The sequence below is a fragment of the Cinclus cinclus genome, chromosome 5 (assembly GCF_963662255.1).
Source record: "Cinclus cinclus chromosome 5, bCinCin1.1, whole genome shotgun sequence".
In the NCBI taxonomy this organism is placed as follows: Eukaryota; Metazoa; Chordata; class Aves; order Passeriformes; family Cinclidae; genus Cinclus; species Cinclus cinclus.
Window position 1 is genome coordinate 12886009 of NC_085050.1, and position 27618 is coordinate 12913626.

At 38.0% G+C, this 27618-nt stretch overlaps 3 protein-coding genes across 3 annotated transcripts; 1 reads left to right on the forward strand and 2 right to left on the reverse strand.

Annotated features, from left to right (window-relative positions):
* Positions 1-18287, reverse strand: ZBTB49 (zinc finger and BTB domain containing 49). Its single transcript, XM_062492671.1, has 8 exons — positions 18241-18287; positions 16694-16867; positions 13551-14656; positions 8109-8155; positions 4240-4313; positions 3378-3460; positions 3128-3289; positions 1-1360 (listed from the first exon to the last, which is right to left on the reverse strand). The coding sequence occupies exons 2-8, from the start codon at positions 16843-16845 to the stop codon at positions 690-692; spliced, it is 2295 nt and encodes a 764-aa protein (XP_062348655.1). The 5' UTR covers positions 16846-16867; positions 18241-18287; the 3' UTR covers positions 1-689.
* Positions 17886-18990, reverse strand: LOC134044144 (uncharacterized). Its single transcript, XM_062493234.1, has 2 exons — positions 18410-18990; positions 17886-18039 (listed from the first exon to the last, which is right to left on the reverse strand). Exons 1-2 carry the CDS (start codon positions 18988-18990, stop codon positions 17886-17888), a joined length of 735 nt encoding a protein of 244 aa, XP_062349218.1.
* LYAR (Ly1 antibody reactive) lies at positions 18398-27618 on the forward strand. The gene is made up of 9 exons (XM_062492672.1): positions 18398-18461; positions 19134-19299; positions 19608-19722; positions 21688-21795; positions 23184-23267; positions 25092-25428; positions 25701-25805; positions 26678-26763; positions 27065-27618. The coding sequence occupies exons 2-9, from the start codon at positions 19178-19180 to the stop codon at positions 27197-27199; spliced, it is 1092 nt and encodes a 363-aa protein (XP_062348656.1). The 5' UTR covers positions 18398-18461; positions 19134-19177; the 3' UTR covers positions 27200-27618.

Below are 27618 nucleotides of genomic sequence, written 5' to 3' on the forward strand. Positions count from 1 at the left end.
TAAAACAATTTCCCTTTATTCACAACTTGATCTTGGCCTTCATTGTACAAATAATCTGCTGTGCAAAATAGTTTATAAAATACTAAAAAAAAAAAGCTTTTGTTGTAAAAAAATAAAGTTTCTAGATATACAGTTACTTTGCACTATCACAAATATTGCCCAGTATTTAACATTTAAATTTAATGTCACAATACTCGGGTCCTGTAAACCAATGACCCTACTGGTAAGAAAGCCACTACTGAAACTCAGGTTCACTAGGGACTGGTTAAGCATTTCCCTCCTGTCATATCTACACCCTTACACAGGTCTGATGGCCCATACTTGGAACTGTACCCATACAATGAACTTAGACACTGGCCATCCTTTCCTCCGTTATCAGTGAAAAAAATTCCAAGTTAAATGGTAAATTTAGTCAGTGGCAAATTTTAGTAAATCATGGCAATAACACAGGAGCTACACAGTGCAGTCACAGAGCAACATAAGTCCCCAACAGTGCATTTAAACTTTGCTGAGAAGCAGTGGAAATAAAGGCAGCCTACACATGGTTCTGGGAATTAGCACTTGGATTCCTGTCAGTGTCCAAGCTACCCGGCTTAAAACCTCTCTGTGATCTCCCTATGCCGCACAGCAATTGCGACCACGTTAGCAAGGGATGCCTCTAAGAAGTTTTGGTACGGTCAGCTGAGCCCTCATTGCTCCAATTCGCTCTCATTTTGCAAGGTCTTCATGGCCAAGCCCCAGAGGGTCATGCTGGAGAAGAAGGGGCCCTCGTTACTCTTGTAAGCAGCAGAGGAGGTCCTGCTGCCCAGGGGCTCGCTGCAGTGGCCGTCCAGGCCAGCCACCGAGGATCGGACCATGGGAATGCCCTCGGACTGCAGGGGCTCCTCTGCTGAGGACACATCCACGTCCGAGTAAGCATATGGTGGGGGTGGGGTCTGCTGTGCCTGGGCTTTCAGGAGTTTAGCAGAATCCACGCCGAGTTTCTCCGGGTTGGCCGAGTCGTGGTGCTGGACCATCGATCGCAGCTTACAGTAAGAATCCGCGGAGCTGTCAAATTCCGCCGAGTTTCCAGTCGGGTGAATGGGAAATTTAACAGACACTGGTAACAACGTAACAGACATTTCTGGGCCAAAAGAGTCAGAACTCTGGGACTTGTCAAGGTCGGAGGTTTCAATCCCTTGAGTAAATTCCTCCAGCGTGTTGGGCCCATCCTCCGAGGCTTTGCAGTGCATCTTCTTGTGCCGCCGCAGCACGGCGGAGCGCGTGAAGCACTTGTGACACGTCTCACAGGTGTAGGGCTTCTCCCCCGTGTGAGTCCTCACGTGCCTGCGCAGGTCACCGGAGCCTGCAAAACATTTCCCTGCCAGACACAAGTGACAGGTTCAGATATTGCTCTCAACACGAGTGAATAAACATGTTTTAATTACAGAAACTATCAAGCGATAAGGTATCGTATGTCCCATCATTTATCTCGAACAGGTTCAAACAAGTTCCATCTATTTTTACAATTCCATTAACTTGTTTTTTCTTCTTGATCTGATTTTCTAACTTGTATTTCCCAATGAATGGGTTTAGTTTTTGTCTCCAGAGACAGGAATATCCATTAATACCTGAAAGCTGTGAGTGCCCTCAGTTTGTCTCAATCTTCATGGAGAAAAAAACAAAAATTAAACTATCAATTTAATTTGTCTGTCTGGAAAAACAGTATGCTGATAAGCTTCTAAATACATTCCTCCAGTGAGAGCTGCATCATAGAAAGAAATTATTTGTTCATTACCAAGGAACTACTCTCAAACTGCTGACAAAAGTTAGCTTTTTTGTTAACTTTAGGCTAACATAATGCAGCAGTCCTTTTTTATATTCTAGCCAGAGAATGTGTGAGAATTGTAATTTTTTATCGCTGTAAGTATTAGAATACAGAAAAATACTCAACTATTTGTCTAGCTTCAAAGCTAAGGACTCAAATAAGCTCAATCACCATACTGCTGAGAAAAAGAGTCTGAACCAAGGCAAAGTGTAGAAAAACAAGCAGAAAATGAGAGAACTGATTTCCAGAACTGCCACATGACTCAGACACCTCACAATCTTTAAAACAGCAGAAGTAAGCTTGTGATTTTTATCTCATTTATTTTGCAAGGACAGATACCAACTTAAATACGGGAATAATACATCTGGATTTTTTGCACAGTGTGAATGATTTCTTAATGCTCCATCAATTTTTGCCTTTTCAGAATAAGATGAATTGGCTAAAATCAAAAATATTCAATAGACCACTACAATACGAAATGAAAACAAGCCTGTTTAAGGACAGCAGCACAACTGATTGTTTTTGCTTTTGTATTCTGTGTATCTATTTCCTCACTCACTCTAATGTAAGGCCTCCTGATAATATTTGCTTCTTCTTGTGCCTTAAGACAGTGCAAATAAAACATACTGCAGTTGCATTTGAACATATGAAGCTACCTTCCTTCAAAGCTGATTCCTCAGAACATGAGTTAAATTCTGTTAAAATAGCAATAATGGCAAAAAAAATACTATGCAGGATACTAAGTAACCTATGAGATCAGAATGGACCTGATGAAAAGCCATCTTCAGACCTCCTGGCAGAATGGCCAAATTTTGAAAATGGGAGTTCTAAAATACTGCTCAAGTTTTGATTTTATTCCAGAGGCTGAAGAAAGGCAACAAGAGGTTATTAGCAGACTCTGTGGGTGAATGGAGTTAAAATCAACTGGTATGCAATTGGAAAAAAAAAAAGAAAAGATCTCATCGATAGCCAAGTGATGTCAAACCTAACTTTACATCAGAAAGGATTATTCTGAAAATAAATCTATTTTTGAAGCAGTTACCATGAGCATCTCTTTAGCAAACATACAATGTTGTTTCCTCTAACTTCCTTTCTCTAATTTTAAACTGAAATTCTCTTTTAAACTTAGGAGAAGTGAAGGAGTTTATTACGCCAAATGAAAGACTATGAAGCATGCAAGACAGAAAATTTTGTGACTGACTTCCACAAGGTATTTCAATTTATAACAATTTTGATTAATTGTTATCCTACTGACAGAGGAACTTTTATTCATCATTTGAAAAGCAAAGCCACAACCAGGCAATGCAGAGTGAACCTTACCACAAGCTGAACAGCTGTATGGTCTCTCTCCAGTGTGCCTTATCCTGTGCTTTACCAATTTTCGTTGCATATTAAATGACTTCCCACATTCATCACAGGTGAATACTTTATCTGCTGTGTGAGTCTTTTTGTGCTCCTTTAAATTACTGAAGTTACTGAAACCTAGAAAAATATGACAGATTCTGAGATCAAAATGACATCTCACTTTTCAGTCAGAAAACCTGAGGCAGAAACTTTGGTTCTTACACACCTCTACCACAGATATCACACAGGTGAGGTTTTTCTCCAGAATGAATAATTATGTGACGCTGAACATCACCAGAAGCAGCAAATCTGAAACACAACACAGAAACCTAATTAGTGTCTTTATAATGACCTTATTTCCCTAAACTGTCATATGGAAATTGTCTTGAATGAATGCCTGATGTTCTGAACAAAGACTAAGACCTAAAACACAGATAAACGGATGCAATTAAGAAAACATTTTAAAACTGACAACGTCCAACTAAATTTATGCTAGAAAAAAACCTCAAAAGAATTTTTAACATTAATGTTACTAATTAATTTTGCATTTTATGCTATTCCCGTATTAGTGTGTTTTCTCTCACCTGTTAGCTAGCAGAATTATTTAATGCTTTGCTTAAATTTGTCAGATTTCCCATACTTCAGCACTCCATAAAATATAAAAAAAGTAGCATTGATTAATGAAAAAATGTGAGGGAAAGGTAAAAACCTGCATGATTTATTGTGACTCACACTGTTCAAAATACACACAACAATATAGAACACAACACATATAACACAGCAACATAATATAACACATACACATATAACACAACAATAATACACTCAATGCTATTCTTATCTATGTACCAATACACAAAATGATTTAGACCACAAGCTCAGGTGACATGAATATCTCACTAACAAGTCAACTGGAAACCTTAATGTATTTTAGTTCCATTAGCACACATTTAAACCCAGCATCTTCTAAACAAAATTGAACAGCATGCTGCCTTAGCTCTTGGCCTGTAGTTGATCATGAAGATTAGTAGAAAACATGAACAGATTTTTTTCATGTTAACTTTACTAAGATGAACAATTCTACTCACCTTTTCCCACAGATTTCACAAATGTATGGCTTCTCACCAGAATGTCGACGTAAATGTGTCTGGAGATTACCTGCCTGAAGGAAGAGCAATTTAAGCATCTAAATTCAGCTTGCCTGTTGTTGTATACAGATAAAAAAACAATGATGGGAACTATGAGACTGGCTTTTTACTCCTACCTCTAAGGCAGTGTAGACAACAAAGCATGTCAGAACTCAGGCATTCTTATCTAGTAAAGACAGACTACCATGTACTTCAACACCAAATTATTTATGCATGCAATTATCCACTGACATGAAGAGAAATAGGGGAAAAAATAAAAACAAGAAGCCTGAAATCAAATGCTAAGAGAAGAAAAAAGACCTATAATTGAAAGCAGATCCAATTATAAATGAAAATTACACTACCTAGAATGCAGTGAAAAAGAAAACTTACTAACTTACTGGCAATATGGTTCATGTTACTCTCACTTCCCCTGTCCTACAAATAAAATATTGTTACACAAGGATGTCTGAATTCACCTACCAGGTGGTTAAAAAGAAAAGAACAGGGTGAGCATTTTTCTACCCGTAAAATACTCAAACCTGAAATTATTTACTCATATCAAAATAAAACAGAACAGGAAGTACAGAAAAGAACAAATGGCACTATGGCTAACGTGTATCTTTCCTCTCTCAATCCTCTCAAAATCTGCTAATCTAGCCAGCAAACCAGATAATGGCTAGATAAAACCTTCTTACTGAGTCCAACGTTTTCTTGAAAAGTTTGGAAGCCACTGGTCCTTGTGAATGGCTACTCCACTGAGTCCAGTGCTCAAACCACAAGACACACCTTGTAGAAGAGCTGCAGATGTTACATATGTTGTGCACACTTCCATGGTCAATTTTGAAACCTTTTTGATTGATAACTCGCTGGGTTTTATTTAACTAAGGAAACATCAAGTCCTTTACATCAGGAAAGAAAATACAGGATGCAAAGATTATCATGTCCTCATCAGTCACAGTAAGAGAACAAAAATAAGATCCAGACTAATTCCTTCTGACTAATTTAAATAATAAATTACCTGTTATGATCTATCACGGTAATCAGACCACTGTATAATATACCAGAACTCAAGTACTGCAGACACACACACACACAGAGGACAATATCAAATGGATCAATGTTTGAACCCTGAAAGAGCTTTCTTTAACTCCTGTAAATTTTTCAGACAACAGTGTGACTGAACAACTGTTTTCTAAGGCCAAACTTTCTAATACTGAAATCCAATCAAACAAAGGCATTAGGTACTTCTTTCTGGAGTAGAAGATGATAAACCATTGAACAATTTTTGCTTTTCAAAGACAAGGGATTTTATGCCACAGTGCATTTTAGAAAAACATATAGAAAAAAAACCAGAACCTTTACTTTTATCCACATCACAAACAAACCCTATCACAGGCATTTGAAAGTTATTCCAGATAAAGACAGAGGGTGAATTTGAAGTGCAGCAACTGTTTTGAAGCAGTTCCCACAGAGGCATAGTTAGTAAGAATAAAAACATTTTACAGAAAGCAGCAAGTAGATCCATTTCTTTATTACAAGCCTATGTCCTTTCCTCCTAATGAGGGCAAAGCTTGTTACTAACTGTGCCAAGACAAAAAATGGTAAAAACATCATTAGCTTGTATTCTTTCTTAAGCTTTAAAGCTGGCACACAAGCTTGGTTAAAGCATTATGTGCCATCCCAACGAAAAAAAAAAACCAAAACCTTAAGGGGACTTCTGCTTGCACTTCAGTGCAAGAAAAGATACGCTCAGAAGAATCCTCTAAATGGTCGCATAGATCTCCTCACAAATTTGGAGACCAGAGAGACACCCCAGATTTATTTCTCCTTTAAATGGCAAGCTTGCAAAGTGAAGCAACTTGTGCATGTGGACCCCAAAAGAATCTCTGCAGGAGGAAAAACCCAATATCCTGCCTGGATCACCAGTCAGAGAAGGCTCACATCACAACCAGTTGTGTTCAAGCACTAAGGGAAGATGCAGGCTTGGAAATAAAAAAGGAAAGTTTTCCTCAAAAATTCAAAGACTTTTATGGCTGTTTGTTCCCAACTATGAGTTCCCACACCTATTTCCCCATCTTCTTTAATTTTCTGCTCCACATTCCAACACACAGCACATCAGCTACATTCAGCAGGAGCAGACATCCCACCAGGCCCAACAGCTGCACCGTCTCAAAAGCACAGAACATGAAGGATTAAATAAGAACAGTGTTTCTATTTCTGGGCCTGCAGACAGAGAAGATAAAGGACAAGATCAGAGATGCTATTTTAAGCAAAAAGCAGATACTAATTATCCTTGCATCTTACTTTCTGCTCAGTGGAATCTTACTTATTTGCAGGATTCAAAAGCAAGTACCAAGCAATATGCATTATGCCCTTTATGAGCAGAGAAAGAACTGCAGCACAGAGGCTGAATGCTCTGGCTCCTGTGCTGGATGCAGAGGGATTGCCCATCAATATATATCTACCTACACCTACACCTTCAGGCAAGTGAGGTCACATGGAGGGAAGGGAAGGTGCTTGGGAGGGTTCAATTAAAAAGCAGAAATTTCCAGCTTTGTCAGGAGTTTTGTTTGTTTCTGTAATTAAAGAGGAGCAAAGAATACTGCATGAGGAGTCTGCCATGCCTGTCATACATTCTGTGTGACAATTCCCCCCTCTTCCCCCACTGTACTAGTACAGAATACCACTCTATTTGCCAAAATAATGGATTTGAAATATCCATGTTTTTCTTCTGATAACTAGAAGTCCAGCCATCAAAATGAATGAAAATGCCTTTCTTTGCCTAAAAAGCATGCCCAATTTTGCTGAAAATTGCCCAATAAGCATGCTGAAACAATATTATTTACTGGATGTGGTCTTATATTCGTAATTAGCAACAAGGTGGAAGAAACAAAGGCATCAGATTCATGAGTTAAACAAGGCCCACTGGTGGGCTGTGAAACTGAAGCAAGAGCAGCCCAACCAGTGGTTGTGCTCTAATAACATAGCTCTAATTCTTGAACTAGGACCCCTAAGAAATGACAAAGACATTTGACAATAATTATGTAATCTTAATATAAAAATATGCACCTATTTATTGCCTGCTGTTCTTACATGTGTACATCTCAACCACAAAATCAGAAAGGAAACAGACATTTTGGAAATGTGAGACAACTAGACACCAAATTTGTAGAAATAGAAATTAATTGTTGCACCCAGAACAGGAAGCAAACACTGGAGGGCAAATAAAGCAGTTAAAACTTAGGCCCTATATGTAATATGCAATTTCACAAGAAGTTTTTTTAAAATCATAGCTGAGTTTTGCCACTTCAGAGAGGTGGTGACGTTCTCACTGAAAGAAACTGAACCCAGTTATACATACACCATTTTTTTTTTAATCTGACTCAAATCTGTTTAATAATTTATGCCATTTAGGAAGATTAAACTGTACTGTGAATGCACATTATATAAAGCTTGATCCTGCACTTTTTTCAGACACTGCTAAAATGCTACTTACAACACACCTCTAAGCATAAAGCAAAAGAACAGTTCGGAAATGAATGTTCTTTGTATTTCAAATATAGCTGTGGCTCTGTATACTTCAACATTCATTTGAAGGTAAAACACATAACACATCTACTGAGAGCAGACAGAATCCAAGACATAGAATGCATCAAAGAAATCTAAAATATTCAACATGTTATTTTCAAATAAGACATTTTAATAATTTATCCCTAAAGTGAATTCTTTCTTATAACAAAAAAAAATCTAATCTTAAAATAAAATCCAAGATTTTTAGAATCAACACATTTCAAGTACAAGTGGCATAATATATAAAATATTCCCACCTGTGAAAAGTGTTTCCCACAAATGTTACATTCAAAAGGTTTCTCACCTAAAAGAAGAAACAGAAGATAGAACTTCTAATAGTTGCAGTAGAACAGAAATGTTTAAAATTGGTACACTTCTTTTTAAAACATGTAATGTAAGAGTAAAAATATCCCCAAAAGGACACTTACCCATATATTTAAGGGAAATTCAAGATGGAAATACAGCTTTTACCACTAAGTTTGTAAGGCAGACTTGCTCAGAACTTATCTTCCAAAACAAGTAGAAGAGTTCGGATATGAATGGCTGCAGGTTTTAATATTTTTAAAATACTTTTGATTTTAAACGAAAGGAATATTTTATCACCAGGAAGAACAGAATAGATGACAAGGCCCACCAACTACAGTGATGGCAAGGGCACCTGTTTTTTCCCCTTGCACAGAGAAACATTCTTAAAAAGAAGGAGGAATGAAGGGAAGCTAATTTAGAAGAATTGTGGGTTTTTTATATTAATGTCTTCCAAACACCACTGCCCAGCACATAGCCATTCACCTCCAGAAAATACATATTTGCCTTCAAATTCTCATTCTATATAAAAGTACCAGAAGATTACCCAAGTATTTTGCTCCAAAAATCTGAATTTATGCATGTGAAATTGTTATCCTGGAATCTGCAAAAACAGATTAACAGATTTATTAAAACTGGTGCAGCCCACTTTAGCTTTTCAAAATAATTTGCCTCTCAATCTAGAATGTGACTGTACAACATTTCAATTCTCTCACAGTTAATTTAAGACAAATATGTTTTTGTAATAACTTTTTCTCCTCTATAGTATTTCACAAAAGTGTTTTTTAATTTCCCCTGCTTAGTTCTTGGTTTCTTAGTTTTTACACTATTGATAAAATTTTATGTGCATCTTCTAGAATTTTGAAAGCAAAAATGATGCTCAAATACCACTGATTCAATGACAGTCACACTTACCATCATCTTCCATGAGTCTAACTGCACATTTAAAGGACATTTATATTCTTTCTCATGTGCGTGCAGGCCAACAAAACTAATGTAAATCTAAAAACAGAATATTTCCAAATGGAAAAAGATTTTAGACTGTGTTTCATCTCGGCCATGATTAAAAAAAATCTGTCTAAAGATTTTTATTTACTTCCTTAACTTTAGTTTTCCCAATTTTACAGAACACCTTTTGGCTTCTCTTCCATTAAGTGTTCTCTACATCAATATTTTTCCTCCATCCTTGGCAATGTTACAAGCAGCATCTACCATATCCAGGTGTGGGAATTCCATTTTCCTTTCCTCCTGCCAAATACAGATGAAGTTCTTTCAGCATATTTTAGGATCAAGGAACTAAATGCAATTCTCTTTAGATTTTAAAACACAGGGTAAATATAGTGATTGCAACCTTGCAGTTAGTCTGACAGCTTGAGGCTTTATCTACTTTGTTTACTTAAGGAAGAATGGAATTGAATTTTTAAAAAGCTTTCCTTCAATTAAAGATAAAAATTATGAAACCAGTAAATCAACTATAAAGTCACTCAACTAAAAAGAGCACTGAGACTTGATTTCATTATGGCTTTAAACTTGCAAAACACTAAAAATACTGATACTGACAACACAAATATAAATGAAACCAATAGGGAGCCAGATCTGTAGCAACTGGGAAGGATTCTGAAAGCCATAACAGCATCAAGATAATAGGAAATGGAGGATAAAAACACTAGTAAACAATTTTTGCAGAAATTACCTATACAAAAAAAAATTACTGGAGACCTAAAGAATAGTATCTGAACAGGAATCCATGCTGAAATAACAAGAGGGAAGGAATTGGAGGACCAAATTTCTCCAAACTATCATTGTAGGCTGCATGCAGCCTCATTCTAACTATACTGGTGGATAAAACAAAGGAGTTGTTGTTTTTTTTTTTTTTTTTTTTTTTTACAAACATCATAGTTTTTGGAGAAGGATTTTGCACTTGCATAGAATTCCAAACCACTGGGCTTATCAAGTAACCTATTGCTCAGAAGCAATTAGCCCCACTGTACCTGAGGGTACAAGAGTACAGCTAATAAACTGAAGATTATTCTTCTCTGCCTAACACTAGTGAGACCATATCCAGAGGCACAAGAAAAGAAGGCAAACGGGAAATCCTACTGCTGTCTACAGCCTTGGGAAGGCAGATGCAAGCAGGTTGTTCCTGGTACCCAGTCTTAGATAAGAGGTGACAGACGCAAGTTTAATCATGACAAATTCCAATTAGATATATTAGATAAATTAGATATATGAAAATATTTGACCCCACGAGGGTAGTCAGACACTGGGAATGATTATCTGGGGAGGTCGTGGAAACTCTCTGGCTATATCCAAAATTTTCACTACACAAGGTCATGAGCAAAACAACTCGATCTAATCTGATATGCCTCGAGCAGGAAACTGAAGCAGATTACCTCAGGAGATACATGCCAATCTAAATTATTCTATGATTATACAACTGTCAGTAAATTCCAAACCAAAAGCCTCCTTTCAGAACACCAGGATTGTATCCTTCTTGTTCAACACCCTGAAAGAAGATAAAGTATACAACAGCAGGATCCATGGCTGGATCAACAGCAATAGAGAAAAACTGGGGAAAAGTAGTAACTGAATGGTGCTTAATCCAGGGGACTTTACTTTTGAACCCCTGGGCTGCCTTGTGCTTTCGATCTTTCAGACTTTTCAATCTGTTGCATCCTTTCTTGTTCAACATCCTGCAAGAAGAGGTGAAGATAAAGTACACAACAGTGATCAAAGCAGCATTGAGTCAGCTCCAGAGAAGAAAGGCATGAATGCAGAAATGGTGTTCCTGATGAGATCACAAAGGTGAGGAGCTGTACTCACTAAGGCAAGGAATGCTGGAAGTTGCTCAAGCAAAGTTCAGAATTAAAAGGTTGAGGATTAACAGTATATTATGTGGCAGTGCTACTCTGTTCCTGCACATTCCATCCTGCCAAGAGGTCTTCCCATTGGCCCAAGTTGATTTTGGGTTGTTCTTTAGAGATGTTCCCTGACAATACATAAAATACCCCAACAAAACCACTGGATGTTCCTGGACAGGTATGGACTATATAAAAGAGATATAGTTGCTTCCTTTTTTTAAGACAAGTCAATATAATGACAAAGAACAAATTATAACATTCAGCCAAAATCAACCAAAGTCAGTGCAGTAAGCTCTGTTTAGATACTCCTTTAAATGTCCATGAGCAAACAATACAATTAAAACAGCCAGACATGCCAATACAATGACTGGTCAACACACTTTGGCTGCTTTCACATAGAAAACTCATCAATGCACCCATGCTAACCTGTAAAGTCTTTAGTAGTTCCTAGTGTTCATGAACAGGGGATTGCACACATGGTTTTTTTTGACAACCAGACCATCCAGCACTTGTGTAGAAAGAACTGTTATTTTTGGGTTAAAAACAGGTTTGCCAGTGTGACGTCCATTTCAGCTTCCTCCATCCCTTCAGCAAAGCTGTATTGGGAGGGCTTTCAGTGACCACTGTAATACTTAAATGCCAGCTAACCCTTTTGCTTAGCTCTAGAAAACAAATGTTCTTAAATAAAATTGACTAGTCAGCAATCTGCTATGCCTTCTGAAGCAGCAGACGAATAGAAACAGCTTTTAGCATACACTTAGATTACTTAACTCCCAGTGTACCTAACAGTAACAATACAGATGTGTCCTGTACCTTCTGCTACAAGTCTTTCCAATATCAACATCCTACTCACTATCCACTTCAATCTTCCAAACATTCATTCTGCACTAGTTGGGTATTTAAAAATAAATTAACATGAATAACAGGGAAAAAAACAGGGAACAATTCCTAAAAATAACAGGGAAGCAAACAGGCATTTCTACTCATATCCTTGCCTCAGTTTTTCCATTTTTTGACGTGCTTGTTATTTGCTAGGCTCTCACACTTTTGTCATCTTAGTATATCCACAGAAGAATGCTAATGCTTTATTAACTAGCATTCAAGTCTGGAATTTTTGAGAGCTACTGGAAGAAGATGGTGTGTGAAAAGCAGCAGAGAATTCCTGAATCCTGGGGTCTCTCTAGCACAAAATGACATGTTGCTGCAGTCTCTCCCTCAGCTGGGACTTTTCTAGATGCTCTTGTCTTCTATCTGATAATTTATTTGCTACCAGCTCAGACCAGATAATAAGATTCAAAAACATACATGGCAAAAAGAGGATCTAGGTAAGAGGCATATGCAACTCTTTCACAGGAGAACAAATTAAAAAAAAAGAATTAGAAACATGAATATGCAGAAGCAGTTAAAGCTAACAATTGAAAGCTTCAGGAACCTAACACAAAATGTTCATATTTTCAGGTTCTGGGAGATTTTTCTATTAATAAAAGAGAAAAATAAACTTTTAACTCTTAAGGATCAGTTAACAGAATAAATTAATTATATAAATATATTTGTATTTGTTAATATGTATCAATAAATTAACTCTGCTAAGATTTTCGTACTTAGTATCAAAGTACCAATACATGTGTGATCATTTCCAAAGTGATGGTTTTTTGACAAGATTGAGAGAGATTAATTTGGATATTTAATACAGGGAGAAAGAAAAGCAAAAATATTCAACAGCTTAACCAGAAGCAATACCATCTCAAGGACTATGAATCAAGGGTTGCCTGCCTAAGCAAGGAAATTCTTAAAAACTCCTCTAAGGAAGCATATCTAATAATAGGACATGCTGGTTAAACTGAACAGACAAATTAATTAATTTGAAGTTAAACTATGTCTTGTTTTTCACTAAAATAGAAAGATACTTTGAAATAAATCTACATTAGGTTTAAAAATATTGCTGTTGAGTTTTTAAAACAAAGTATATTAATTCAACATTCTCATTTACGCTGCAGCCTGAAAGAGCCTTCCTCTCTAGGTGAACAGAATTAAAGTTTTTCTTTAATTTCTACATATTTCTACAGGTTAAAAACATTACTACCAAGCCCCAGTCACTTGTACACTTACAATGAATATATGACCAGAGAGAACAGAGGTATTCTAGTATACTTATGGTACCATTTATTTGTTTACACTTTTTCACCTGGCTCAAACATCTGGCCCACCTGACAAACTGACTAGAAATATAAGCAGGACAAAACCAAAATTTTCATCAAAATTTAATTTTCATCAAATTCACATGATGGTCTTTGAAAAATCACCCAAACCCCCAAATACACAGGAGAATTTTCTTCTACAACTCCCAACAAAACTTGGTATTACAGCTCTTTATTCCTGTAGGATTATCCATTAAAAAAAACAACAAAACACACAAAAAACCCACAGCCTTTTGAAAGTAGAACCTTAACCAGTATCTCTGAATCAAGAGACACTGCAAGATATTCTCTGTAATTGAAATATTTGGTCTGCAGACCAAATAACTGATAACTGTACCTGTATGAGACCTTTTATGTAGCTCCAAATTGCTTGGATGTTTGAAAGCCTTCCCACATAACTCACAAGTATATTGTTTCTGTGACTGAAGAGTCTGTGATTGTCCTTCTTGTTCCAAAGGACCTTGAGATCTTTCCACTTCAACAGTTTGTTCAAAATTCTCTGAATTCACTAAATCTTCAGCTTCTTTTTCATCAGTGACTCTAACATCTGTTGTGTCCGTGGTACTTTCATTTACAGGTTCAATTACTTCTGTTATTTTACTGTCATTTCTTTGGGGCTCAGGTGGCTGCTCTGCAGATTTCTGAGATCTTAGAAAATTTAACTTTTTGAGGTGTATTGCCTTTTTCAGCCGCATCTGTCTGGTGGGCTGCATGACTGTGCTCTCTGCATTTTGGTCCAGAGCAGCTTCACTTGCAGACTGAACCAGAAAGTTTGATGGTAAATGATCAGAGGTTTCCAGAATACACTCAGAGTGATTGACAGTGCAAGAATTATTCTCCACTGAGTTTATTTCTGTGGATGTGTTGTAAGAAAAGGATGGTTCTGCTCCTCTCTCATGATCAGAGCCAGCATTTTGTTTATAGAACTGCTTGCTGTAGAAGTTGCGTAGTTTATAGTAGTAATTTGGTTGTTTAAATGGAAGCTCTGTGCAGTTGCCATCTAAGGAATCTTGTGGTGGTTTCTGTCCCTCACTTGATCGGGTGTGCAGATTAACAGACTGTGATGCATGTGAGTGGTGCCCAGCCAAGACTTTGTTAGTTTGTGTGTCAGCCGAGCACTCAGGCAATAGGTTTGTCCCATAGCTGTCACTGGCACAGCTGGTATCTGTACCCAAAGTATTCTGCAGTGAAAATACACTATTACACGGCATGCTGCCTGCCTGCTCCACAGCTGTGGAAGACTTTAAAAAGGTGTGACAAATGTTCAGCACATTTTGCACTTGGAGGCACTGTGCAATGTCCAGCATAGCTTGTACATTGTCCTGACTAAGATCCAGGTGGGAGGTGTACATGAAGTCCAGGATCTGGCCTATGCCACCTACATTTTTAATGTCCAAGTGAAACACATCGTTCTTCTGGCCAGAAGAATTCTGGAAAAGGGTCCTTATAAAAATAAGGCAAATATTCAAATACAAACACAAATAACTCACAAACACTTCAATAAGAAAAGCATATGTACATGACAAATAAGCTGCTTGGTATGAAATAAGTTTGTACTCTAAAGCCTTACCTAGATCACTGTGTCTTTAAAGATTAATTTCTCAAAACTGCTCAATTACTTGTCTTATATATTAGTCCTACATTAGTGCACTTTAAGTATAAAACAAAGTAAATGATCATTTATCTAACTTTAATTCTGTATATTTTTATGTTTTCAAGTAACACACATTGCTTCTGGTTTCTTATCCACCATTCTTCACATATTAGGTTCAGTGGTGTATTTACGGACAGTTTGCAGACCTGGTTGACTCACAATAGTTTTACTCCATCATGGCAAATCAAACAGGACATAAGAAATTTTCTAGCAAAATTGAGAAGATAAGACTTCAAAGACAGCTAAACTCCTCTTCTCTGGAAACTGAGCTTGTCCACTGAACTCCATCAGTAAGCCTATCAAAGTACTTAGCATTAGTTCTTTCTCCACAAAAACACAAGAGGATAGCAATATTAAACAAGAAGATGGCATTCTTTTCATTTTATTCTCTCATATAAAAAAGGTACTTTTTTACTGTTTTTTTCTTACTGGATAAGAACCAAGTAAAAGAATAATGAGGAGTACAGGCACATAATCTTAAAACAGCAGTGCAACCAATACCCACTATATTGTCACTGAGTCCTTAAAGTAAATCAGTTCACAAAAGTTCTTACTATTTGATATATTCTCAGCATCAGAGATGTAGTTCTTCACATGCACAAGCAGTCCTAGATCGACTGGGTTCATATTCTCTCTCAGTCAAGAACTTTATACCCTCCCAGTAAAATTCTGATTCTCCCACAGTAAACAATGACATATAAATGGGGTCAGGTCACTCATATGTAGTTACTTTCCTACACTAAAAAATGCCCCAAACTTGATGGTTCCTCTCTGTGGACTAAATCTCAAATTTGGCTTTGTTTAAAGGTGGACATGATACCAATGAGCTCTAAATCTTAAGAAAATGTGAGTCTATGCTGAAACTTTAGAAATGCAAGGTATACTCTGAAGTCAGTGCCCACATCCAAAATCTTTTATAAATCTGGACTATCCTATCTAAATTAAAATCAGAACTATAATGAGCAAATCTGGGTTGAGAGCCTAAATTAATTAACCACTTACATCCTATTGAATTTTAATAGGAGCTGAGCTCCTAGTTCTTTTTAACTTTTTTAAAAATTTGGTCTTTGAGCGTAATTGCACTTCATCAGCAGTACACCACCAGAGGAGAAAAATGAACCCCTTATCTTTTTTCCCTGGTTATAACATAAGAATAAATTTCTTACAAATGAATTAGCAGTCAAGCTTTAGAAATGTTTCAAAAAACAAGGTCTGAAAACTGCCAGATCTAACAGCTTACTCATAACTAATGCAAAACACTAAGCTGGGAGATCCAGCACACTCCAAAATTTGGAGGCACAATTGAAAGCAGTACAGAAGGGGAAGAAAGCAGCGATGAGGTGTAATGGGCCACCTGCATACTTTAAAACACAGCTGTTGTCTGAGAATCTGAGAATAAGCAGAGATTCACTAACAACCTATATACTCACATTTTATTTAGAATATGATTGATGAAACAAGTCCCATTACTTGGAAATGGATAACATTTTATCAATTATAACCCTTATCTGGCTCTGTTCACATACTCTACTATGTTCCTTGCAAGCAGTTATCTTTTTCTGGTGAAATACTGAATGCAGGTCCATGCCAGAATTCATTATATGAAGCACTATAAGCAAGTAAATCACAAAAATGTCAAAATCAAAGAGCATACCATGAATACTTGGCACAGCTTTATCTCTGGACAAAAAAAAATCCCTTTTCTCCTCATAATCCCAATAGTTACTCAGTCTGAGACCAACAGAATAAAAATACCCTCCTCAGAGAAAACCTCAGCCAACAGCATTTATTTAACTTTTCCAAGAGAAGAATTTTCTATCACATACCTGAAATATTGACTGAAAGCAGCTAATACATTTTTGTGTGCTTTGAAGCAGACACCCTTCACCACCAGCATGCAGTCACAGAGGAGCCCCTGAATGCGCTGTTCATGTAGCTGCTGCAGAAGATGACAGCTGTGGCTAGCAACAGTGTCCATGCTAGAAAATCACTTAAATTACCTACAATGAAATAAAATGCTAAGGTGAATATTAAATTGCAAAATTAATGCAAAATATTAAGAACATTTTTACCATTTATTTTACCTTTCAAAGGTAACAGAATTTACACCCGCAATTTGATCACTAATGACATTTTTTGGGTTAAAGATGAGTCACAATATTGCTCATCAACAGATACACAGCAATGCACAAATATTTTAACACAGCCTTGCTTACAACAAAGAGCATCTGCAAAAATCTAACGGTGCTGACAATAAACTGAGCTTCATAACCACAAAAAAAAAAATGCACCCCAATTTAGATAAGTTCCAAAATAATTGGATTCTAATGCAAAAACATATTCCATGTACAAAATCGTACCATTTGTAGGGGAAAAACTCATTTTCTTCATCCTCTAAACTCAAAAGGGAGAACATAGCACCACTATTATTTGAGACATTTGTTGCTGCTCTGCCTACGTACATTTCCACTGTAGATCAGATTATTCAGACACATTAGCATGGTACTGTTTTTTAATACAATGCAATACCTAAATGAAAAAATTCACTCTTAAAAGGCTGAAAAGACAAGTCACAGTCACATTACAACACAACACGTTTACATTGAAGTCTGTATTTCCTTTTTTTTTTTTTCTTACAAGGATGCAATGCTTCCCGTGTGCGCTTGTAAACATAATTCCAACAATTAGGACAATCAGAATTTCTAGTCTTCCAATTAGGAATGAAGAAGGAAAACCTTCTTATTCTAAGGAATGAAACAGGAAAACCACCTCCTGTTAAGCATGACCAGATAGTGGTCGCCGCATTCTCAAATCTCAGGATCGGGAAGGGATCCACATTTTAATATATCCTGTTTCACTCCGTGATTCCCTGCCTCCTGCTGTATTACATGGGTGGGGAGGCTACTATATTGTGCTTTTTCTCCATTAATGCTTATCATGTTTTGACCAAGCTTTAAAATAAAGAAAGCACATCCGTTTGCTTTTTATGTGAACATCTCCCGCCACGGCATCCTGCAATTACTTTGACAGTGAACCGCCTCTCATCCACCAGGTGCGCGCGTCCGCACGGGGCGGGCGGGCACGGGGAGCGCTCCCGAGCAGCGAGACCCGCTCCGGCACAGCCACTATCGATGGTGCAGTTCCCCTCAGCCCTGCCCGGGTGGAGCCCAGGCTGGAACAGCCGCACGGAGAAGGGGACAGAGGCAGGGTTTGCCTCAGTGCGGGCCGGCTCTGCCCGAGGACAGGGCAGGCGGGCGGGGCTGCGGCCCGCAGCAGCACACGGACACACAGCCCCGGGCGGGGGAACGCGGCCCGGCACGGGATGGACAGCGCCCCAAGGGCACGAGCCGGCCCGGCCCTGCCCAGCGCTTACCGGCTCCGGCCACCTCCGAGCTCCATCCCCGCCAGCGGCCGCTTCCGCCGCCGCTCCCTCCCCTTCCTTTCCTTTCCTTTCCTTTCCCTTCCCTTTCCCTCCCCTTCCTTTCCCTTCCCTTCCGGGGCGGGGACAGCGCGGGCGCGGAGCGGCGAGGGCCGGAGCGGACGGTGCGGCACGTGCTGCGCGGGGCGGCTGCGGGGCCGGCGGCGGCCGCTGAGGTGAGGGGAGCGGGAGCGGCAGTGGGATCGGGATCGGGATCGGGAGTGGGGCCGGAGCCGGGGCCTCACGGCGGGGCAGGGCAGGGCAGGGCACGGCGGGGCAGCAGCCAGCTGCCGCCCAAGAGCGCGGGTGGCGGCCGCGCCCGACTTCCCACGCCGTGTGGCCCAGCCAGCCCCAAGCTCGGGGGGACCCGGCCGAGACGAGTCTGCAGCTGCAGGGAGCGGGACGGAGCGGCGGGGCCCGCAGGGGAAAGGAGGGGGACGGGGAACGCCGCCTGAGCGGCGTAATGGCGTGGGGAGCGGTACGGGGGTCACCGGTTCCGCGGTTGGGGTGGCGGGTACAGGGTTTACTGTTTGTGCAGTTCGGGTGATGGGTACGGGGGTTACTGCTTGTGCAGTTCGGGTGATGGGTACGGGGGTTACTGGTTCTCCAGTTTGGGTGATGGGTACGGGGGTTACTGCTTGTGCAGTTTGGGTGATGGGTACGAGGATTGCTGGTTCCTGGGGTACTGATCTCCCCTGCACTCATGGAGGGCATCAGTTGAAACGAGCTCTTGCATGTGCAGCACCAGGCTGCTCACCCTGTCTGTCAGTGGGTGCACCCGTGCGTTTCTCTTCGGTCCTCCAAGTGTTTCTTTAAAGCTGTAAGTTAAGATCTTCTTGTATTCCTAGAATTGCTCTAGTGGGAAGGTAGAGGCTCCTGACGTCTCCCCAACATGGTAGTTTTCACGTGCAATGCGTGTGGAGAAGCTGTGAAGAAAGCACAGGTTGAAAAGCATGTGAACATCTGCAGAAACTGTCAGTGCTTGTCTTGCATGGATTGTGGCAAGGATTTCTGGTATGTAAAGGATGGGAAATTACCTTGTTCACTCTGCAGACTCACTTGCTCGCTCTTGTCACAAATACAAGATATGCAAGTCAGAAATTTTCACTGAAAGCTGTAGCATAACAGAAATGTCTGTGGTCTTACAAGTGTGTATTTTAAGCACATCACATTTTAATAATATAAGTGTTAACAGTAATAAGGTTTAAATGATCCATTCATTTAAGTCATCTATCACTTCAGCTTGTTGGTTAGCTATGTGTTGCATAGTTTGAAGACTGAAGCATTTCAGTGAACTGTGGTTAAAAATCTCTTATATTCAGGGGTGATGACTATAAGGAACACGTGAGGTGCGTAAGTGAAGACCAGAAATACGGTGGGAAAGGCTTTGAAGCCAAAACTAACAAAGGAGATGCTAAACAGCAGGAGTGGATTCAGGTACAGTTTGTACTGTATATACCTACAGTAACTATTGTCTGTTATTGTCATAGACAGAAAGAACCCATTCTAGCTTAAGTCAGAGATCTATTTTTGCCAATATCCCCAGCTGTCTTCTGGCATTTTCTTGGTAGGTCTGTGTTTGTCCAGGTAAGAAATGTGTCTTTTGTTTTGAATCTGTCTCTTACTGGTTAGATTTAGTGTAATGTTCCCAATTGCATAGAAAGAGACTTCAGTAGTTGTCCATCCTTTTCATGCCATTTATGCTTCTGTAGACCTCTGTCAAGTATCCCTCCCCTTCTCATAATCTGTGTTCAAGGCTCAAAAATCCTACTCTTCTCAGTTTTTCTTCATATGTAAATTATATCTTTGGTCTTCTAAAATCATCCCACTCTACTGTTTGCTTGTGAAATGCTTTTCAAGACATGAGTGAACCATAGATTTACTATGTGTCATAATTGTGTTCTCTGTGTCCTTTTTTCCTTTCTAACTGGGTTTTTTTTGTGTGTCAGTTAATCTACTTCTGGGTGGTTTTTATGTTTTGGTGTGGTTTTTTTTTTTTTTCCCACTGCTGCTGATGATTGTGCTGGCATTTTCATGGCATTGGTTATTTTAACCTAGAGATCTTGTATCTAAGCTCCAATGGTCAACTAAAGCCTGCCATTTTAGATGTGAAATTAGGACTGCTTTTCCTTTTCTTGCTTTACATGACTTTGTGTTGAATGTATTTTGCCTTTTTATTACCTAGTCACTCGTTTTCTTAAGTTCTTTCTGGAATCCTCATAGTCCTCATCCTGAATAGCTTCATATCATTGGGAAAATTTTCTCTCCTCTTGTCAGATATTTTGTAAGTTTGTTGAACAGGAGAATCTCCAGCATGGATAGAAGTATCTCCTACCCTTTCTGTCTTGCACAAGAACCTACCCTCTTATGGCTGTCCTTCAAAGGATTTTGGAAAGACCTCAAATGCATCTTTAAAACCTTACTAGTAATAAGTTAGGTCACATTTATACGTGGAATTGTTGATTTCTATCGTGTAGAACACATCCTCATAAGGTGCTAAGCTACATGCATGCTTGAAGCATATGATGAATACCATTAAAGTCAGAGATGAGTGCTCTTGTTGAGACTGATCACTGTTTGAGGACATTTGTAAAGGCAGCATGATGTGAGTGCTGTTGCTTATGAACACTGGTAGCCTGCCTCAATAATAAGTAATTCCTGTCTAGAAGGATGAGGGATTATTACCAGACACCTTTTCCTGAAAGTCTTAACATATTCACAAAGCCTTTCAGTCATCATATTTTCAGAAGTAGAGGGAGGGTCTGCAGTGTCCAGTGGCTGCATTCTTTATATACTAGGAAGCCCAGAGCCTTTCCCCCCCTCCCACAAACAGCAGTGCTGTTCAAGGGACTGCCATGGGGCCCTTGTCTAATCTCTGTTCTCTCACACTGACACCCATAGCACAGGAATATCCAGAGCTGTCATATCAGGATAAATGCTTGTTGAAGCTGGCATTGCTGCCAGAAGAAATGCATGTCAGCTGTGGCAGCAAAAGTAAGCCTTTTTCATAATTAACTCCAAAACCAAAAAGTTGTTTTTCTTAATGCAGGACTTTCTCATGCTGCAAGAATCCCTTCTGTGATACAGTTACTTTAGTTTGAAATGTTTTTATTACAATTTATAACTTATTCCTCAGAAAGCACTGGTGAGCAGTCCTGCTTGCCTCTGCTTACTACATAGGTATAAATGTTTATAAAGATAACTTTGACACATCTAAGGAGCTGTGATAGAACCAAAGGTCAGTGTTTTTTTTCAGACTTTTGAACATTTTCTATGACCAGGCTATACTACCTGTGGGCGCTGGGTGATTTTTCCCCAGTGTATTTCAGACTTGTGCACCTGGCATGTGCTATTTGATCCTTATGCTGCTTTGCTGATTTAATTCTGTTTTTCTTCATTCAGAAAATTCATGAAGTAATGAAAAAGCCCAACATAAGCCCTAAAGTGCGGAACATCCTGGAGCAAATGCGTGCCTTTGATAACATTCCAAGAAAAAAAGTAAAGTTTCAGGTATGTTTTAATAGAGATTTGGAGTAATCCATGCAGTGAGCATAAAAATAGACCTTTTTGGGAATGACACTCTCTTCTAACAAAAGTGGGACCAAATTTCTTATTTGGGCATTCATATAGATTGTGTAATAACTAAATTTCAAACAGGCAGTGGTTGTAAAATACATTTATTTGCTTAAAACGACTCTTGATCTACCAGTTGAATTAGGTATTAAGCCAGAGACTTAACTTTAAAGATTAATCTCTGTATATAGGTCTGTTCTGTTTTCAATACCTTTATTTTTTGACTATTTGATATTTCTATTGAATATACAAATTCTAAGTTTTAAATATTTCTTATTTCTTTGTCTTTGTTTTTTCCTGAAAGCAATATCCAGTTTTGAGAGTTTTCCTGTTACTCAGTATTCTAACAGAATCTCCCACTCTGCATGCTTCACCAAAGTAAATTATAGATGTGGAGAATTTACTGTGTGGAAAGAATTTAATTTAAAGTAAAGAATTACTCACAAACTGGCCTTTTTTTCCACCTCTCTGTTCTGTGCCTCAGATTGTGAGGCTGAGAGATCAGGCTTGCTTCCAAAGCACTCAAATAGAACTTAATATATTGAGCTGTGGTGAAATTGCTGCTAGCAAGCTGAAGGTTAGAATATTTCCCTACAGAATTAATGTTCTGAGCAGGAAAGATAGTATTTTCCAGAAGCCTCTATTTTTGATAAGATACATTGCAGTGGAAGATTAAAGGTTTTCACAGTTAATTATTCCAATTCACTAACACACCTTTCATGGGGTTTTCATTGCAATGCAAAAATCTTTACATTACATTTAACAATGAGTTCCACATTTCTAAAAGTTGATCTCTTGCGGATAGTGTGAACAGCATAATTTACTGCTATGATTTAATTTTCACCAGGAACACCTGCAATAACCCAAACAACTTTCAAATGTTTGCATTGAGATTTTTACTTAAATTATACTCTCCTATAATAAACTAAGGTGTACTTTAGGAGCGTGACCATATGTCCAGTACACAAATAAGATCAGATTGTTAATGTTTTAACTCATGGGAACAATCAGAAGATTTGGTAGGACCTTAACATGGTATGAAAACCTTGAGGATTATCTTTTTTATGTATTTACCACTTGGGGATAGCTATTGGTCAGGTGTTTGAGATATATGGTGTAGCCTCCTAACAGGACCTACACATAAGTGAAACAATTTAGCAAGGAGGCTTGAGAGATTGATAGGAGTAACCTCTAACCAGATCTTAGTCAAAAGCAGTGATTAGATTCTTAAATGGAAAATACAAAGCAAGAACCAATTGTATTGTAATGAAGAAAGAAAATCAGAGGTGCATGATTTCAGTTATTGTTGTTTTTTCTATGCACAGAATTGGATCAAGAACAGTTTGAGAATTAATGATAGCAGTTTGCAAGATCAAGTGTGGGATGTTTTCTCAGAAGCAACCAGAAACGTAAGTTTGACTGGAGGTACAACATTATACAATGGGAATGCACTCCAAAATGTTTGAAGAAAACCGTTCAGATTCCCTTTGTAGATGTTAGTGGAAACACTGTCTCCCATAGTTCCAGTAGATTATGTTACATTGTAATGTTTGACTAAATTGTTTATTTGTGGAACACAAAACTTGCTGAAGTAGTTGTTCTTTCTGGATAGTTGTGATTGAAAACTTTGACATGGTGACATGCTTGTGCCATGATAATCAGAAGGCCAATTTGTGTTTCTGGTACATAGAAAAAGGAAAAAGCATTGCGTTTATCTTTGTTACAGTCTTTTAGCACACACTAAGGCAGAGTAAGACATCTTTCAGAGTTTATTGGTCTCAAATTTATGTGTATTGGAGTGAGAAATAAGTGCATAGTTTACCTATTTCTTCAGTGGGGAGAGAGATCCTCCAGTCTGTGGCACAAGTTCTTCCAATTTCTTTGTCCAAGTTGTGGACTCTGACCTTCTGTCAGTGCCTAATTCTTTGGCATTTCATTACTAGCTTAGTGTGTTTTGGTAGGATGTTGTTTTTCTGTTTGTATCTATTGCTGCTACTCAAAAGCAGTTGGAGAAGCTCATTTCTCAGTTGATGTAAAGATGCTCTCCCCTCTTTCCCCCACATTCTTATGAGGAAGAGTGTAGGCGTAGCTTTGGCTTTAATCCCTTCTTGATGATGCTTTGTGTTTCTGATTTGATGATTCCAGTTAAGTTTATTTGCAGTTTTTCTGAGGAATCCAAATACAAGAACCAGGAAAGAAAGAAAGAAACACGTTTACTAAAGGGTAGGAACATAACATAAAGTCTGGACACTAAAGTACACTGTTTTGCTGGAGCATTAATACTGAGTTTATGCAACTTCACTAAAGTCATAAGCAGTTCTCCCTTGACTTAAACTAATTTTTAAGAAAGTCGTCAATCTGTAAACCTTGTATTTAAACACAAATTTAAACAATTACACTGTCCATAGAGCATAGCATTAAAGTAAAATATATAACACAGCATTTCAATTCACCTTTAAGAATTGTATATACACAGTGGAAATTCTTAAGTAGAATTCGGATTTAATTAAAATAACTCTTTATAAAAACATGGTGGTGTTAAAATTGCTTGTATAAAGATCCATTCTCTTTCTAAATAGCTACACTAACATTTCAGTAATTGTATTCCTCTTGTAATTATTAAAATTAAAGTTTAAATTTAACATTAAATTTTTCATTAGTATATTAATTATTCTACAAGAAAGTCATTTTAAACCCAAGAACATTAAAAGAAAACCAAATATGTAAAGAAAAGTCAATTAAAACAACCTTGAGTGCCTTTCTTAGCGTCATGCCATAATGGTTTGTTGTCCCAGATACATCCAGTGCAGGAAAGTGGATGGCAGGAGAGGTTATTACTCAAGGGCTGTATATTTGGGAATAAGTTCTGCATCTTGCTGTAATGTGCTGTAGTTTTGTTTGTGTAAATTAGAGTGTTGTCACTTCCTTAATTACATTTAGCAAATAATTTAAAACCCAATAGACACTTGCATTTCAACTAGGAATTACATATGTTGTAAGATAACATTTCTTCTGTGGTTTTAATTAGCACTTAATCTCTTAAGCTAAAAGAAGCATCAGGCACATTATTTCAGTAGTGCTGCCTCTCAGGTAACTGGTGACATCACATGCGAGCAGTTTCATTGGTTTCAGGATATCAGTGCTCTGAACAGTTACCAATGATCTAATAGACAAAAGTTGCAATGCCAAAAAATGCATGCAAAATCGGTAATTAATCTTCCTTTCAACAAAAGGTTTCGAGTGAAAAAGAACAAGACAAACCACAACAGAAGGAAGAACAACAGTCTGCAGAAACTGAGGAAAATACAAAGGTGGAGGAAAATGGAATTACAGATGCAAAAGCTGAGAAAAAAAAGAGTAAGAGGGAACGAAAAGAAGAGAGACAAAAGAGCAGAAAGAAGGAGAAAAAAGATTTGAAGTTGGAAAACAAGGCGGAAGTAAAAAAGAGTAAAAAGTCCAAAAAAGGAAAAGAGAGTGTGGAGGATGAATTTGAAATAAATGGAAATGGCAATCACAGTGAAACAGAAGAGGAAAGAAATGTAAAGAAACGCAAACATAAACATGTAGAAGGTATTAGTCATACAACTTATATTCATATTTGTTTTGAAGATGATTTTACTTGATTCTGAAGCTCAGTAAATTACCTAAGTAGAATTTTAGAGTAGTGCATTAGATATACAAATCATATTATTTTTAACAATGATTTCTTTTGAATGCACATTTCTTTTATAAAGTCTCAACCACTTTGCAAGTATAAACTCATGTTACAAGAACAAAAACTAAAGTAATTTCAGAACTTCTAGTTTTAAATCTTGTGTATGTTTATCCACTTCCATCTCCAGAGGAATCTCTTACCAAAACAAAGAGAATGAAAACTGAAAGCATTTCAGAAGATATGGAAACAGAAAACATCAATGACAATGAAGAAAATGTGGGAACAGATAAAGGTATTCTTAAAGGAACAGTTTAGATTATTACAAAACTACTCTGCAAAAGACTTAGTGCATGATATAAATACAGCTTCTGTAGCAAGCCATGAAATAAATTGTGCCTCAGTATACATAAATGTGTGTATATCTAGTATACACATCTGTTCCAGAGTAAGTAGCCTGTGCTACTCTTAACACCTGGTAAGGAGTTACTTCTTTAATTTGTTACCTGTGCTGTGCTGGCAGCCTTTGGCTATGCTTGGTTCCAGTGGACACTGAGGTTTCACTACAGTGGGTCTCTTCCGTGCTGCCATGCACATTAGGTAACACAACAAAAGGGGCAACAACTCTTAGACCTCTTGGTATCTCTCATATCCCCATTTTTACTCACTGATTCATAAATCTGACTTCAGATATGTTGGACCTTGGTTCATGCTTAGATAAATCTACTCCTGCCTGTGACACGACACACTCCGTGTTTGAATGTACAGATCATTTATTTGGAAACCACCAATTAAAGACCTCTGAAGGTGGTATGATCAGATTTGGCTGCCTGTGCTTTAAGTGTGAAGAGACAGAATCTTAACTATTTCTGTGTTATTTAAGAGTTTCTTCTTAATAACTGAAGTGCAGAAGTTAAGTAAAAACAGTTCTGACCCCCACTGTTCAAGTACTGTGTTAATTCTTTGTCTCTATTCTGATTTTTATTCAGGAGCAGCTATTGACTTTATGCTTAAGACACCCTCCTGTTGTAGGGTCAGTAGGGTAACAACTGTTGTGGTAGCCAAACTGATTCCAAAATTAGGACATTGATGGCTGGTTACTAGTAGAGGAGAAGACCCAGAATACCTTCTTTTATTAATGATGTTGTGCACCTGATTATTTTCTAGGTAAATTCAACTGGAAGGGAACCATCAGAGCACTTCTAAAACAGGCTCCAGACAATGAAATTTCAGTTAAAAAGCTAAGAAAAAAGGTAATGTAAATGGTTTTTTTTAATCTTCTTTGGTCTTGTGAATTTATTTGTGTAATGCTGAAACTCAGAAAATTCTGGCTTGCATAAAAAAAGCTTGACATTTTTGAGTGGAATATCAGTTAACAGAATGTCACCTGAAGGATGGGTTCTTTACTGCTTACTGAATTACACAAGAAAATTCAATGCTAGTTCTGCAAAGGAATAACAGCACAGTAGCTTTTAATGCAGTAATGTAAATGTATTATTGCTTACAATGGAATCATCTTCACAGACTAAAAACCATTTCTCTGTCTTTGTGCAGGTGATAGCTCAATATTATGCAGTAGTTGGTGAACATCACAAAACAGAAGAGGAGATCCTAGTCACATTCAATAAGAAAGTGAATAACAATCCCAAATTTAGAGTTCTAAAGGACAAAGTGAAACTTGTGAAATAAACAGTTTGCATACTTTTCACAGCTGTTGCATTTTAGTCTTGCAGATGGAGTCAAACTCTTCTGTCAGCTGTACAGATACTATGCATTGGTATCAATGTAAATTGTGTATGTGAAAGCAGATTTTAACTTTCAATACTGGATTCCTCCCCCTTTTCTAGGTTTATCATGGAACATTTTCAGATATTTTATTTTTTAATTTTATGGAAAATGTATATTTTTTGGTACAAGTTTTAAGAGGCATTGAAAATAATTGCTGGCCTATTGTATTAAAATTCTTCCAGTAATGAATATAATTTATAGGCATGAATGTTTTTCAGGACCTGGGTTGTGTGGCTTTTTGCAAGAACTATTTTCAGAGCAAATAGGATTTTCATATTCAAAAACCCACTGTGTAATAAATGTTTTATTATACTAAAATT